This window comes from Kryptolebias marmoratus, linkage group LG24, assembly GCF_001649575.2.
Source record: "Kryptolebias marmoratus isolate JLee-2015 linkage group LG24, ASM164957v2, whole genome shotgun sequence".
NCBI lineage: Eukaryota > Metazoa > Chordata > Actinopteri > Cyprinodontiformes > Rivulidae > Kryptolebias > Kryptolebias marmoratus.
In genome coordinates this window covers 19,433,145-19,448,690 of record NC_051453.1, presented here as the reverse complement: position 1 = coordinate 19,448,690, position 15,546 = coordinate 19,433,145, and the positions used below count along the sequence as shown (strand labels likewise).

General features: G+C 44.0%; 2 protein-coding genes and 1 long non-coding RNA gene across 8 annotated transcripts in view; 1 reads left to right on the top strand and 2 right to left on the bottom strand.

Annotated features, from left to right (window-relative positions):
* Positions 1-2,121: 2,121 nt before the first annotated feature.
* On the bottom strand, positions 2,122-6,536 carry LOC108240227. Its single transcript, XR_001808760.3, has 3 exons — positions 6,180-6,536; positions 3,379-3,570; positions 2,122-3,268 (listed from the first exon to the last, which is right to left on the bottom strand). It is a non-coding gene; the product is annotated as an uncharacterized LOC108240227 (long non-coding RNA).
* On the top strand, positions 5,702-12,888 carry zbtb11 (zinc finger and BTB domain containing 11). The gene is made up of 10 exons (XM_017423556.3): positions 5,702-6,214; positions 7,052-7,302; positions 7,421-7,652; positions 7,727-8,748; positions 9,173-9,454; positions 9,534-9,942; positions 10,047-10,164; positions 10,258-10,416; positions 11,735-11,910; positions 12,091-12,888. The coding sequence occupies exons 1-10, from the start codon at positions 5,905-5,907 to the stop codon at positions 12,630-12,632; spliced, it is 3,501 nt and encodes a 1,166-aa protein (XP_017279045.1). The 5' UTR covers positions 5,702-5,904; the 3' UTR covers positions 12,633-12,888.
* A 239-nt stretch (positions 12,889-13,127) lies between these two features.
* tp63 (tumor protein p63) overlaps positions 13,128-15,546 on the bottom strand; it is a 29,151-nt gene continuing 26,732 nt past the window's right edge. For 5 of the 6 annotated variants that reach the window (XM_037974352.1, XM_017423519.3, XM_037974353.1 and 2 more), the window contains 3 exons: positions 15,265-15,412; positions 14,569-14,662; positions 13,128-14,470 (listed from right to left, as the gene is read on the bottom strand). In XM_037974352.1, the coding sequence (XP_037830280.1) occupies positions 14,174-14,470; positions 14,569-14,662; positions 15,265-15,412 (539 nt within the window). In that variant the 3' untranslated portion in view covers positions 13,128-14,173. The remainder of the gene's footprint in view (positions 14,471-14,568; positions 14,663-15,264; positions 15,413-15,546) is intronic. The other variant, XM_037974355.1, reaches the window with a different exon arrangement.

Here is a 15,546-nt window from a genome sequence, read left to right as displayed (position 1 = left end):
ATTCTAATTTACTGATATGATGAATTTGAGATTTTCATTTGTTGTCATTTGTAATCATCAAAATTAAACGAAATAAACATTTGAAATATATGAGTTTGTATGTAATGTATGAATATAACATACAAGTTTCACTTTTTAAATGGAATTACTGAAATCAATCTACTTTTTCATGATATTCTAATTTTATGACCAGCACCTGTAAACAGACCCATAGTTTCTGTATATTTCGATCTGCCCAAAAGCAACCAGAGAGGAGGAAACAGTGGGAAAATTCCTGTATATATAAAAAAAATCATTCTGTTGCTCAGGCTGCCCAGACTCTGTCTTAAGGACAATGGAATATATTTATGTCTGTTTTCACCACTTCATCACAGATAATTTACTGTTAGATTGGCATTTTATTGCTGGGTGGGTGAACCAGTCTATTTATTGGCCATCCTCTGGACATATTAAAGGCAGTAAGACCTTTGCCAGGTTTCAGTTCCACCATGTTTTAGAACCAGTTCCTACAGTTTTAATATAATAGCTAGTCAATCGCCAGAATACTCGTATAAATATTTTTATAGTAAAACATAAATGTATCTATCTTGGTTTTCCAATTAAGCAGTGATACATGTTGTAGTACTCTATGTCTGGTCATTCACTGAGGTTGTATTTCTATGCTGTTGATGTCATTTTCGAGCTACAAAACTTCCATTTCTGCACAAACCTGACATTAATAACTGGAGGAAGTCGATCACAGTAATCAGAATACATGGCTGTAGAAGACTGCTTATGATCTAATATGTTTTTAAATACGTATCAGTAGATTGCTGATGAGTTTACACAATTTTAGCTCCTTAAAATGGCCGCCAACTAATGAGTGAGTGATCTGTAGGCAGATTTCATGGGGCTTTGGAATAATTTAAGTAATTAAACTGAAACCCTTAAGGACCACCTTGTTTGCGCTATCATTTATTAAAAACCCGTAAAATGTGTTGGGGATGACGTTCAACTACTACCACACCAAATTCTAGCTCATTACTTGTAAAATTGATTATACTGTTGTCACTGTATACTTTACCCCCTGATTAGATGGCTACTTGCATTGATTTGTTTGTTTTTTTTTGCAAGTGCTGGCACTTCTAGCAGAAAAATTATATTTCTGCCGGAAAAGGCATGTAATGCAAAAACTCATGACAGTGGTAAGCTTTATAAAGTAGTGTTCAGTCAAACTGTTTTGAGATTGGAGCTGTCTAAAGACTGCAATGATCCACGTTGGTCTTGGCCACACACGGGCTAGCTGTTCGCTTGTCAGCCCTGTCAGAATGAAACTTTATTTCTTAAAGCTGAGATCGTTCACAGACCTATTAACAACAGGTCAGACTGGTAATAACGTTTCCACAGAGCCCAACTTCCAAACGTCTCAACTATCCCTTCAAGTAACTGAAAATGATTGAATGACAAACTATTGTTGACCCATATCTCATTATTTTCTGGATACTACTGTGAGCTACATTGTGTGTGCAGGTGCACCCTCCCACGGCAGTGTGTAATGGAAAAGTACTCCACTGGCAGAAAAGCTGTATCGAGCTCTCTGTCACTGTGTCCGGCCTTGAGTTTAACAAGAAGAAGAGGGAGGAAAAAAAAGATAAGGTGCTCGCTTGGTTCTCCGGCTGTGCTTGTCCTTAAACACGCTGACACTTTTATCTTGTCCAGGAGTCTTGGACGACATCCAGTAGGAACCTCTTTCCGAACATAAAGTTCCAGCTCATTACAACAGCAGAGTGCAAGCTTAGCGCTTGAAGACAACAAACTCAAATCAGAAATGAATTTATTTTAAAACTGTTTCTCTGGGACTTTTGTGCACATCAAATGTTTGTGCTGAAAAGGCAAATTCCCACAATGTGTATATCCTGTAAGCAAACATGAAGGATGTAACAGACTTTGATCAAAGACAAATCTGATTTTCTTTGAGAAAACACCACGAAGCAACAATAACTCAATAAAAAAATGTGCATGTTTGTTTGTAGATTAGTTTTTGTCTGTTTTTAACACCCAGTTTGACGGTAAATGGGGGGATTGTTTTTAAATTAAATAACACAACTTGCTTCGTGATGGGATAACAGCTTCCACTCCTTGTAATAAACTACAAGCTGCTGCTTCAACATTTTTTTTTGTCTCTAGTTCTTCCATAAAGGCAAGTCGTTGGTGTCTTCTCATCTAATTCAGCTAGAGAACGTGGAAAATCATTTTTCCTAAAGCTGTTTGCTTCAGTTTGCCTCTCGCACAAATGCTCTTTTGTCTCACCAATGTATATTTCTGGACTTACATGATGTTTACCAAGCAGAAACACAGCTAACTATTTGGAGTCACGGGCATTTAAATAATTTGAATGAATTAAGTATTCATTCATTCATAGTTTTACTGCAAACCAGAACGAGACAGACTAAAATCTTTCAGGGGAAAGAAAATGTCTATTGGAGGAAACACAGAAGCAAAAAAGTGGAGTGTTGTACAGAAATGTTATCAGACTGTGATGTGATGAGTGGGTTAAACCAAGGAACCTCAGAAAAACTACTCTGGTGTGTGTGTGTGTATGTGTTAAGCCATCACATATTATGTTTAATATTTAGGCAACTCATCCTGGGAACCAGACGAATCCGAAAGCTTGTGTTTCATTTGCTCTGGCAGATTTTAGCTGGCCTCCCTCCAGTTCAAACAGGTTTCCAGCTTTTCCCAGGCCAGCCAATCACAACGTTTTGTGAGCACAGAAATGGTTTGATACGGCAAGACGGTACAAAGTAGCATCGCTGAGCGACAGAACTCGGCGGAGGCTTTGATTGGTTGTACGTCCATCCAGTTGTGTCCAGAGGCTTTTATAATAAGAATCATTTTTATTTGTTTGCTCTGACAAATCCAGGCTATGCTGACCAGTTATGTCTGTTCCAGTCCTAAGGCCCCCTTCACACTGGATGATGACAGAAAGAGGACGGTCTTTGCAATGGTTTTAAGCACACATAAAACTTCCCAAGCAAGCTGTTTACATCATGGTGGTGGGTAATCAGGGTCCTAGATGGAGTGCGGTATCAGTGGTGGGAGTGTATCCATGGTGTGTGGCCGAGTGCACTGGCGTTGCTTGGTCATTGTGAATATGAAGCCGGGCCGTCCACGCTGGCCTCATGTCCAGGCTGCAACCGTGATTATGACCAGCTCATGGGAACAACCCAGCTCAGATGTGATACCTGTAAAGGTAGCATCCCGCTAGAGATGTCTTCTGCATAAAACACTGCAGAAACAAAAAAATTGGTATGTGTGGCGCTTATGAGTCAAAGATTTTTTCAGGACAACTTATTAGTTAACTTAGTTTTTGCTCAGATGCTATTGTGTGAAGCTTACCTTCTAGTCCTTGTTTCTGTAGTTGTTTTGTTTTTGTTTTTAATATGTCATAGAGTGGGGTGGCGCAGCGGTGCAGTGGTTAGAGCTGTCGTCTCCCAGCAAGAAGGTAGCAGGATCGCTTTCCAACCTGAGCCCTTTCTGGGTGGAGTTTACATGTTCTCCCTGTGCTCACGTGGGTTTCCTCCGGTTTCCCTTCCACAGATCAAAAACATGCATGTTAGGTTCATTTGTAAATCTAAAAGTGTCCCTAGGTGTGAGTGACAGGGTGAATAGTTGTGTCTCTCTATTTGGCCCTGTGTTGGACTGTCCAGGGTGTCCCCCACATCTCGCACAGGGAGGATGGATGAATATCATGGAGTGACAGACACAGACATGTAGTTACCACGGTGACCGTAATGAGCCACTGGGAGCAGCTTTAACATTTCTTTTGAAGTTGGTTCTTTTCTAATGCAGTTTATACATGAAAACAGTATTTTGTCAGCTTAGATTATTACAAAGGTCAGTCCTAAATAAATATATAAAAAAGTGGACTGATGTTGGAATTTTAGTCAGCAGCTGCAATCACACCCTTCAACATTTCTTCAGAAATTTGCTAGTGAGTGCACATTTATTATTATTGTCCTCCTCTATAGGCGGTAATGTTTTTGCCCATGTCTGCGTGTGTTAGTTTGTGAGTGCCATTGGCAAAATAGCTCATGAACCAGTGCACAGATTTTTATAAAACGGAAAGTAATGACTGGTTCAACATCTAGAACCAATTCACAATCCCACTGAAGATGGCTGCCACGGATAACACCTCAGCAAACACAAAAATAGCTATAACTCACAGATACTGAGCTAAAATTTGGTGTGGTGGTAGCTGAGCATTATTCCAACACATACTTAAAGCGCTACACATTGTGCAGTATTTTTGCTTACAACTTTGGCAATAAATGTTGGCGTCAACTATGCCTGTCTATTAGCCTAAATATCTCATGTACCACCAGATGAATCTTAGTGAAACTCTCAGAAAGTAAACACTGCCTGTATATTTACAACTCATTACCATTTGGAGTCAACCCAATTCAAGATGTCCGCCATAGCTAACTGACATCAGCCAACAAAAAATTACATTGATCTGAATGTTATGTAGCAGTACCTGGTAGTCATCCCAGTAATATACTCTTGAGTGATAACACATGTCACAAGATCTCATAATATCACGAGAACGTGCATTTTGTCATTTACAAGGTTTGACCAAAATGACTATAACTCTGTTCCTTCTCAGCATAAGAAGATCTTAGTTTAAAACTCTGGCCTGAAAGGCAACAGGCAACACGCATTAATCCAAGGACTGCCAGACCTTTAATTAAGAGCAGTAAATTGAGTTAGTCCTTTTGTTCAGTCAGTGTGGAAAGCAGTGGTGAAACACATCGCTGACAAGTGTTTTATGTCAGCTTTGGTATGTAACACATGAGCAACAGATTATGTGTTACCCTTCCCTTCAGAGTGACTGTAGTTCTGTGAAAATGTGACACAGTGTTGCTGAAATGAGTAATTCCTTCGAGCAGATCGTTTTGCTGCTCTCGTGCCCTGTTAGACCAACATTAGTTACAGGATTTATGCAAGTTTAAGCATATACAAGCTGGTATTTTCTTACTTTCATGTGTGACAAACAAACAGTTAAGCTAGACCTCAGTACAGTATGTGCTTTTCTGTTTCCCAATTGTGTTTATAAAAAGAAAAAAGACAAACAACAAACAAATTACTCCTACTGACTCAGGATGAGAAGTTCATGCTTTTGAAAATGAGAAAAAAAAGGAGAATCACTCGCTTCAAAACAACAAATTAAGTCAATCATAATCAATCTAACTTTTAACTAATAAACAGTTAACATCCTTAGGAACAACACGCAGGGTTGTAGGACTGAACATATCTCCTGGTTGCTACTTTTCTCACTCACTAAAAATGTTTCAAACATGTGGCCATCTTAGGACATGCATGCAAGTTAAACCAAAGTGGGTTAAAACAATCTTGTGTTTTGTCCACTTTCTCTTACAGTATGTTTATTGTCAGTAGGTTAATTTGCAAAAACATAAGCAACTTTTGACACATAAATATACCTAAAGTAATATCTTGTGTTGTTCACAGCTCAGTGACTCTGAGAGCTAACAAAAGTAAAATGATGGAAAGATTAATTACACGTTTTGGCCCGAACTTAAATATGTGCCAGCGCTTCTTTCTTTTTCTAATAGGCACATTGCGCCCTCTTGTGGTGGTTACTGTTTATTACACACTTCCGCTCTGGAGACGTAAGTTCCGGTTGTGCAGCAGCCATTTTGTCTGTTCGGATAAACCTCGACCGTTGCGAACTGCAGTTCCACCTTAAAAAACAAACTGAAATATTGCTTTGGCTTTTCTGTTTCGCCTTAGTTAGAATTTAAACGCATCATAAAATTCACAGTTTTCTTTCGAGAGACGAAGAGGGCTCTCCTCTTCGAGACAGCCCACATTTCAGCCCCAAAAGAGCGCGGCTAGGGCAGAAACATGTCGTGCGAAGAAAGCTACTTGGCCATCATACGATACCTGACGGATGAACGGGAGCCGTACGCGCCGGGGACGCCCGGCAACACCAAGAGGAAAATACGCAAAGCCGCTGCGTGCTACGTGGTCAGGAACGGGACGCTGTTGTACCAGCGTCGACGGAAGGGCCAGAATGAGTTCACGGAGCTGGAGGTGGTGCTGCAGGACTGCAGGAGGAAGGAACTCATCAACCAGGCGCACGTTATGGAAACAGGGGAGCACCTCAACCAGCAACTCACCTGGGAGGACATCTCCAAGAAGTACTGGTGGAGAGGTAAGACCTCGGGTCAAAGTAACACCAGCTATGTGACTGCAGGTAGAGGAAAGCGGCTTGTTCAGTCAACACTTACACGCTTTAATTAATATAAAACGTGCGTCACTGATCAGTGACCGCCATAAACAGATACTTCCTGCTGCCATCTTGTGGTTCAAATAAGGAAGTGAGATTTTTTTGGCTCTAATAACTTTCTTTTTCAGCAAAGGAATGATGCAAACTTCAGTTTTATGGAATAATGCAAGTAAAATAATCATAAATATGCCAGTGAAATAATATAAAATCACAGTTATTATTGTACACACATGTAAAATAGATGCATGTGTTTTATTGACAGTCAATGGATTAACAAATATAGATGCATTGGTTCTGGTTCCAACAATACAACACGGCAGCACCAGTAAACTCGTCCCTGGTGGCTTCAACTCACAATAATGTGGGAATGCAGAGACACTTGGTCTCTAACTATAATGTGTGTACGGCCCAGGTCTTTAAGCCTCTGTGTGTTTTTCCTGAACCAGCCATTCATGCTTGGTTTGGTATAGGGTTCTTTAATTTGTTTTTTTGTAATGGTTGTTAGATGGGAGCAGTGAACATCTATGACTAACATATTTATGGTGTACTTCAGCATACCCGTGCCAAAAGTGTACCATAACAGTTTGTACAAATACATATTTACTGTGACACCTCTACTGCAGGTACTAAGGTTGAACCTTACTGGTGTAATTTGGTGGACAGAATAGTACAAGCATTCATCAGGAACAGGATGTGCTGAGTCATTGTTCTTTTACTGTGAGCGATCAGTGATGTGGGTGTTTTTGTTTTTGACACCTGGAGGTATCCTGAAGAACGTCAAAGACCACATCAGAGAGTGTGCGATCTGTCAGAGCAGACGCCTCGCTGACGATGGCTCCGGACCTCGACCGTTGTCCCGGCAAGGACGGCGCAGGGCTGGCGTCAGCATGATCGAAGTGGACTATGACGAGGAGGAGGAAGATGAAGGCGATGACAGTTTATTCAGCACAGATTTGTCTCCCCTGCAGAGGTCTAAATTCGCCAAGGGCACGACTAAGCATGAAGTGGTGTTCGTAAGTAATGGAGCTGTTCAGTTCAGGAATAAGCAGAGATAAATGTAAAGCTCAGTGTTTGGAAAAAGGCTCAGAGGTGTGGAGGTAAGCTGAGGTGTTTGCTTTGTGCTGATTCCAGGTTGACAGTAAAGGTGAGGTGAATCAGTTCCTACCCAAACACAGCCAAACAATGTTGGACAAACTCAACCAGCAGCGTCTCAGCAACCAGTTCTGTGACATCACATTGCTCATCGAAGGAGAGGAGTATCGCGCTCACAAAGCCGTCTTGGCTGCCTGCAGTGAATACTTCAACGAGCTGTTCTTTGAGAAGGGAGCAGCTACCACCCATGAAGCTGTGGTCGACCTTTCTGGTAAGCCTCTTGCTTTTTACGGTCTATTCTGAGAATTTTCCACCAGTGTCTAATCTTTAATGGTCTCTCTGCAGGTTTTGCCAAAGCCACCTTCCTCCCACTGCTTGAATTTTCATACACCTCTACGCTTACGTTTAACTTCTGCGTAATGGCCGATATCGCCAATTTGGCCCGACACCTGCTGATGACAGAAGTGCTGCAAATATGCGAGTCTGTTCACAAACAGGTGGAGGAGCAAAAGCTGATGGTGTATCAGAGAAGCGAGCCCCAGATTGTAGTGTCGGCCCAATCGGGTGAGCAGGAGGAGCCTGAGGGCTCGATGGAGGAGCCTGAGGCCTACATGGTAACCATACAAGAAGACGATGGCTCGGTGGTCACACACAGTGCTGTTGCTGTTTCAGGCGAGCCTTTAGCTTTTGTTGCTCAAACCAAAGAAGGCTACATCCAGCAACGGGTGGCGGTTGTCACCCAGGCTGTGAAGGGAGAAGCAGTGCATACTGGGGAGGCTGGGGAGAATGAGACAGTGGCGCTGATCGCTCACAGCGGCCAGGTTGAGGCTGGAGAAACTGTCACTCTTATCTCGGGCTGTGCTGAGGGGATGGAGGGCGAGACGATGACCGTTGTCACCCACAGCGGGCAGGCCGGGGCCAGTGAGTCCCTCGCTGTGGTCTCCGCCTGCTTGGCAATGGAGCAGCCGCAGGTCGCTGAGGCTGAAGCTTTTGTTATTAATACAGCTTTAGACAAGGTGAGCCCCGCAGAGATGAAGCTGGAAACCAGAGCGACGGTGCCCCAGGATGGAGACACAGAGGTCCCGACTGAAGAGCCAGCAGTTGCACCCCTGAAACGCAAACGAGGCCGTCCAGCCAAGCTAAAAAAGGAGGTGAAGGAGCTCATACCGCTGGAGGAGCAGCCCTCTGCAGATGAGGACAACACTGAGAAGCAAGAGGGGGCGTCAGATGATCTGAGCAAAAGGCGCCTACGGCAGCGCTCCATGGCTGAGGGCGGCTACGCTCGTCTGCATATGGGGCTAGAAGAAGAAGAAGAGGGGAAAAGTACGACTCCACCACATCCCTCCACCCCCAAAGTACAAAATCAGGTAACAACAAATCGGGTTTTATTCCGCTATGTTTGAAGAGTTATCGCCTGCCAGCAAAGGCAATAATGTTTTAGCCTGTGTGCGTGTTTGTTTGCAGCCTCAGATAAATGTCTTGTGAAACTCTGGACAACATTTAATGAAACTCAAAAAGCAATCGCTGGATTAACTTTTGGAGTCAACCCTATAAGATGGCCACCATACCTAATTGACCTTAGCAAACACTAAAATGGCTACAACTCTGTCAGTTTTACAGATATTGAGGTAAAACTTGCTGTGGCTGTAACAGAGTCAGCCCAACTTTGCTACAACTTTGTCATTTTTAAAACGTAAGACGATCTTCGTCTAGAACCCTGAAAGGTGGTGGTCAGTATGCATCATTCAAGAAATGCTCGGCCTTTCATTGATAAACGTCTTGATGTTTTAGGTGGGCCTGAAGCATGGGAAGAGGGGAAGACCACCTAAGAGACCAGTCGAGTCTAAAGAGGAGGAACAGTCATCGTCCGAACCTGTAGCAGAGGCCGAAATTGTGGAGAACACAACGACAGAAGAGCTCAGCACCGAGGAGGCTGTGACAAAACAAACCCCACCACAGAGTGCTGTGGATGGAGAACACACGTGTTCTGAGTGTGGCATGTCCTTCGAAAGACGCTACTCTCTCATCATGCACACACTAAAACACGAGAAAGCTCGTGGATACAAGTGCAGTGTGAGTGTTGGTTAGTGTGAAACTATGAAATGATTCTGAGTTTATGTGGTCTCACTGTAATGGTTTTGTGTTGTTTTAGCTCTGCAGTAAGGAGTTCCAATACGCCGCCTCGCTTCAAGCCCACTTGGCTCGACACAAGCAGAAGAGCAGCCGGAGGGTGTCCATCTCGAAGGTCTCCGCTGAGCGCGCCTCGGAGAGCAAAGCGGAGTGCGAGCCCGACGCGGCTTTGTCGCAAATCAAAAGAGAGTTTGTGTGCGACATCTGCGGGAAGATTTTACCAAAGCTGTACTCGCTGAGGATCCACATGCTGAACCACACCGGTGTGCGGCCTCACTCCTGCAAGGTGTGCGGCAAAACCTTCACGCACAAACACAGCCTGAAGATGCACCGAGCGCTGCACGACGTCACCAAGCAGTTTCAGTGCGAGTTCTGCAAGAAGTCGTTTGTGAGCAAGAGGAGCATGGAGGAGCACACCAGCCTCCACACAGGTCGGTGCACATTCAGGACATTTTCCCCCCTAAAACTTGACTTTATTTCCTGTTATTTTAAAGTAAACTGCTACAGGTACATTTTCTTTCAAATATATCCTCAGGTGAGTCAAAGTATCTCTGCAACACGTGCGGCGCCACCTTCCATCGAGCCTCAGCTTTGAGCAAACACCTGAAGAAGCACCAACCCAAACCTGAAGTCCGTCCGTTCACCTGTTCCCAGTGAGTAGCTCCTCCTCCTTAATATCTGCGTGATGAGTGGGCTCAAACTCAGCTCCATCTGAGTCACCCCCCCCCGCCTCCTGTTTCCTACAGCTGTGATAAGAGTTTTTATGAAGCGAAGGATCTCCAGCAGCACATGAACAAACACATGGGCCTGAAACCGTTCCAGTGCCAGGTGTGTGGGAAGTGCTACAGCTGGAAGAAGGACTGGTACTCCCACGTAAAGTCCCACAGTGTGGCCGAGCCCTTCAAGTAAGTCAAAAGAAATCATTTGGAAGGAAACGGGTCTTTGTTAGTCTCATAAATAAAGATGTTTTTTATAGCATTCAGGCTTGTTAGTTTGGGACGGCCGAGCTGCCTCAAATCTGAGCTGTTTGTTTGATAATAAAACTGGGCTTAGGATCTTTTAGTGTAAAGTAGGCATCAGTTATTTGATGGGAAGTCCAATAATTCAGATTCCCTTTGGAGATGTCCAGCAGGCATTAGGTGACACCAATTACCCTAACATGGGTGGTTTTTGGACCATAAAAGGAAAAACCACACAGAAAGGTCCCGGCTTGACCCAAAACCTTCTTGTTTTAAATAAGACACAAGATTTTTTATTTGTCAATATGTTTCTAGAACATAACAAAACTGCAGTGTTCCTCTCAGTAAAAGTAAATAAGTACAATAATAAAGCATATATCTGTGGCAGAATTCTCAATCAGTCCTTAAGGTGCAGTGAATGGTTGTGAGTGTGACTGCAGGGGGGCAGAGGGGATGGAAGGAGGACAGATGGATTTCACCGCTCTTGGGGGGAGCTGTTCCTTTGCCGTGTGGTTGTGGTCTTTATGTACCTGTACCGTTTCCCAGACGGCAGTGATACAAACAGTTTGTGTCCTGGATGGGTGGGATCAGCAGGGATACGACTGGCCTTCCTTTGCAGTCTGCCAGCGTATATTAAGACCAGGCTTGGTAACTGACCTCCCACAATCCACTGGGCAGTTTTCACCACTCGGTCCAAGTCATTTTTGTCCTGGACTGTGCAGTTGGGATGGGTCCGGGGCGATGTGGATACCCAGGAATTTGATGTTGTCCATGCACTCCACCACCTGTAATATATATAAAACTAATGGTCTTTTTACAAAACCACTATTTAAAATAAGTTGTAGCTGTATTCAGAGTAATATTTGTGGCACCTTTTCATTTAATGTTAAATATATTTGATTAAATTGTCTTTTCTTTTCTTCTAACTGCCCACTGTAGTTTAACATCCTAAATGGAAACCTTTATAAACATCACATATACCTCCATTAAAAATATTTCCTTTTTGTTGCCTCCTATATATCTTGTGCACCTTACAGATACTCCATCCAGGTGACTTCAGTCTTTTCTTCAGTCAGTAAAAGATTTCGCTCTGAGAATTAAACTTCTTGGTGTTATTCACTGATTGAAAAAAGAAAATCCAAGCTAAAAACTGATTCTGATCACCAGCCGATTAACTCGTGCGTTTGTACTTCTCAGCACCACTTCCTGCGAAGCTGACAGGCGTGTGCGCACATATAGTAAGTGTGTGTGTGTGTTTCCTCAGGTGTAATGTGTGTGGAAAGGAGTTTTTTGAGAAGGCTTTGTTCAGGAGACACGTGAAAAAGGCCACGCATGGCAAGAAGGGCCGTGTGAAGCAGAACCTGGAGAGAGTGTGTCAGCACTGTGGCAGGAGGTTTACTCAACTCCGAGAGTACCGGCGCCACGTCAACAACCACCAGGGTGAGCTTCCCGTGTGTGCTTTTTGCATCTTTTCCCCATCCCTCCATGTGTTACAGAACTTATTATCCATGTGAAGACTCAGTAAAGTCACTCAATTTTTTTTTTATCTAATAAAACATGAACCTATTCTAGCACAGCTCTAAAAGTAGATTAATAATGTGTGGTCTGTCTTCCCTTCAGGGGTAAAGCCTTTTGAATGTCTGACCTGTGGCGTCGCCTGGGCTGATGCTCGCTCTCTCAAGCGTCACGTCCGAACTCACACGGGCGAGCGGCCATACGTGTGCCCCATGTGCCAGGAAGCCCACATCGACGCACGCACTCTGCGCAAGCACATGGCCAAGTACCACGCAGACAACCTGCCCGGCAAGATCATGCTGGAGAAGGACACGCTGCAGTTTCACAACCAGGGCACCCAGGTGGAGCATGCCGTCAGCATCCTGGCGTCCGACCTGCCCCCCGAGCTCAGGCCCGCCCAGCAGCCGGCCACAGAGGAGCTGGAGACGGTGCTGATCACGGAGGAGACGGTGGAGGCGGTGGAAGCCGTCCAGGCCGTAAGCGACGGCTCGGTGGCGACGCTGTCAGATCAGGGCATCATGCAGGTTGTGAACTATGTTCTGGCCCAGCAGGCCCTCACCGGGGTAAAGACTGAGGACACACCTGAGGTGATTCAGGCCATGGAGGTGGAGGTGGCTCATGTAGCTGAGGTAGCTGAGGTGGAGTAAAACCGGCCTGAGAGACAAGACCAGACTACAGACTCAGTCTGTGTAAACATTCTGTTTGGACCAGAATATATATATATAAAAAAAGCTTATTTTCTTAAAATGTACTTAATCTAAGTGGACTTGTCTTTTCAGCTCAGAGCTGTGGATTTCCCCACAATTTTATTTGTTTCCTGTAAATAAACTGGAGCAAGAAGGCCTGGTTATTATTAATGTGTATAAAATTTGTCGCTCAGGAACAATAAAGGTAGAAAGAAGACTCTTGCCTTTGCTAAGTTTATTTCTTTTCCTCCAGTTAGTTGCTATTTTTTTGGCCGAAATGTTTTCCGTGTTAATCATTTCCACCCCCTCTACGGTTCTCCTGAGGAACCAGCAGAAGGAAAAGGCCCTTGGCTTCCCTTCACACGTGCCGCCTTCATAGGAAAATGTTTCTCCAATATAGTTTGTAAACTATATTTGGGTTTCTTCAAGAACAAAATAATTGGACAACAAACCAAGTATTTTACATGCAATACAGAAGTATTTATTTCAGATTTATATCAAAATACCCTTGATAAATTGCAACATATTTACAAAACGTACAAAAATATGAAATTGCGTTCGACGGCTGCTCTCTATCAGTGATCGCTACTCAGAACAAAGCTTGTAGTGAAACTTGAACTGTATTTACTCAGTTATTTAACACGATGACAGTATGCTTGAATCCTTTAGGGATACTATACAAATATATATATACATACACACGTGTGTGGTGTTTTGGCCAGTTATTAAATGAAATAATATCAAAACAGCTGAACATGAACTCGACAGCTACTGCAAGAGCAAAACGACAACAACCAACTCTTTAAACTGAAGGCTTGTGCAGCAGTAAACAAAAATAAAGACATCAGTCATAGTATGTAACTGTAAAACACTGGGCATTAGGCCTATATGTGGCTGCATCAAAAACAATGACCATCTTTCACTTAATCACACACACTCCAGAAGCAAACTTTATAACGCCGGCCTCACCACGCACACAAACACGGAAAACAAAACGTAAAAGCTACAGCAGGAAACAGTTTGTCCGTCCAGTGGTTTAATACTTCTGAGAGAAAATGAAATGTTTACAATCGATTCAAACTTCTGCCACAAATGAAGACCAGTGTACTTAACTAGCACAATCAGAACGGTAAAAACTTAAGAAACACAAGTACACTTGCTAAGGTCCGCAGCAGAAGCAGAAACCCAGACAAGCCCTCTGATGCATGTTTCATTCTCTTTGTGGGAGCGAAACATAAACACTCAGCAACAAAGTTTCAAAGCAACATTGAAATACTCATCATTTCTTAAGTGCTCCCAGGAAATTAAAAGATAATAAAATGCATCTCCTCTGCAATTACAAAAACCAGTACAAAAAAGAAAATAAGTGCATTTCGGCAATACGTGGTACGTTTGTTTTATCCTCAGGAGCCTTTGCACCAAAATCAGGGTTTTAAATGAAATGTTCCGTCAGCAGGCGTGAAATGGGATTTGGGAACATCGAGAACGGGGCCGAGGTCGTCTCACTCGCCCTCCTCCTTAATGCGCTGCTGTTTGTTGCGGCGAGAATCCAGGTCGAAGGAGAAGTCGGACCACTCGTCACGCGGCGGGAAGGAGATGGTCTGGCGGAGGGTGAAGCGCACGGCGTCTATGACGCGCTCGCCTCGGGCTTCGGAGGAGCCCACGCTGACGGTGGAGGCTCCGCTGGTGGTGCGCACTATGTGTGGAGGAGGGGAAAAGTCCATGGCCTGTCGGTGCTCTATGATGCCCTTCCAGATGATGTGCTGGAACTCCACAGGGATCTTCAGCCTGGACAGGTCCTAATGGTCATTACACAGGGGAGCGTTAGTATTCGCAGGGGGAGCCACTCTTCTCTCTAACCCATCATATGACTCGTGTTGGATAGGCAAGGGCTCACCTCCATGTTAAAGTTCTCAATCTGGTACATGTTGGTTAGACCTTGAGCTGTGAAGTAATCCAGGCAGCCTGCGCAGCCCAGCCGAAGGAGGAAGCTGCAGGAGGAGGAGGAGGAGGAGGAGGAGGAGGAGGAGGAGGAGGAAGAGGAGGAGGAGAGCAGTTAAAAAATCTGAAAGACTTCTCACAACACAGTCTTTCAGTATATTTCATGTATTCTTCTTTTCTTTCGATTTTAAAAGCTGATTTACAGCCGGCGATCAGGATTCAAGTTTCTTCTGAGCTCAATGGGTTCCTATAAATGAATATTTTTTACAGTTTTTTTTATTATCATTTTATTTACTTCAAGTCAAGTTAAGATTCCCAATTTTGCTCATTTTCTTCTAATGATTAAACACTATAATACTGAAATCACAGGAACGAGCAGTGCATTTTACATCTTTAGGCACAGAAGTTTAAAAGACAAAAATGGCAAACTTGTTAACTACTCATACATCTGGGGGTGGTGCAACAGAAAAAAAAAAACCCACTTGAAAATGGGAAGTTCAAAAAGAAATGTATTCTTCCGTTAAAAGTAACGACTGAATGACTGTTACAGTCTGGTCAGATAGTTCTCGTTTTCTGATCGAAACCCTGAAGACTGTGAGGCTAAAGCCAGAGAGGCGCAGTGGAAGTGAGGCGGTACGCGTTGCTGAGGTACCTGGAGATGCTGCTGTCCATGGGGTATGGAGGAGGGGGGGTACAGTGGGAGGAGGGCACCAGGGGTAGCTGTGGCTGCAGTGCGTGTGTGGGGCTCAGGGAACTCATGTCAGCGTTCATGGGGAGGTGGGAGCCCATCATGGGAGTCACTGCAGAGACAAAGGGAGCTAAAGTGAGCCTCGACTCACCGTTTGGGGTTTAAAGGTTATGTCAGCTGAAATGTGGGAGGGGTGTTGGGGGGCAGGTGTGTGTGTGTGTGTGTGTGTGTGTGTGTGTGTGTGGG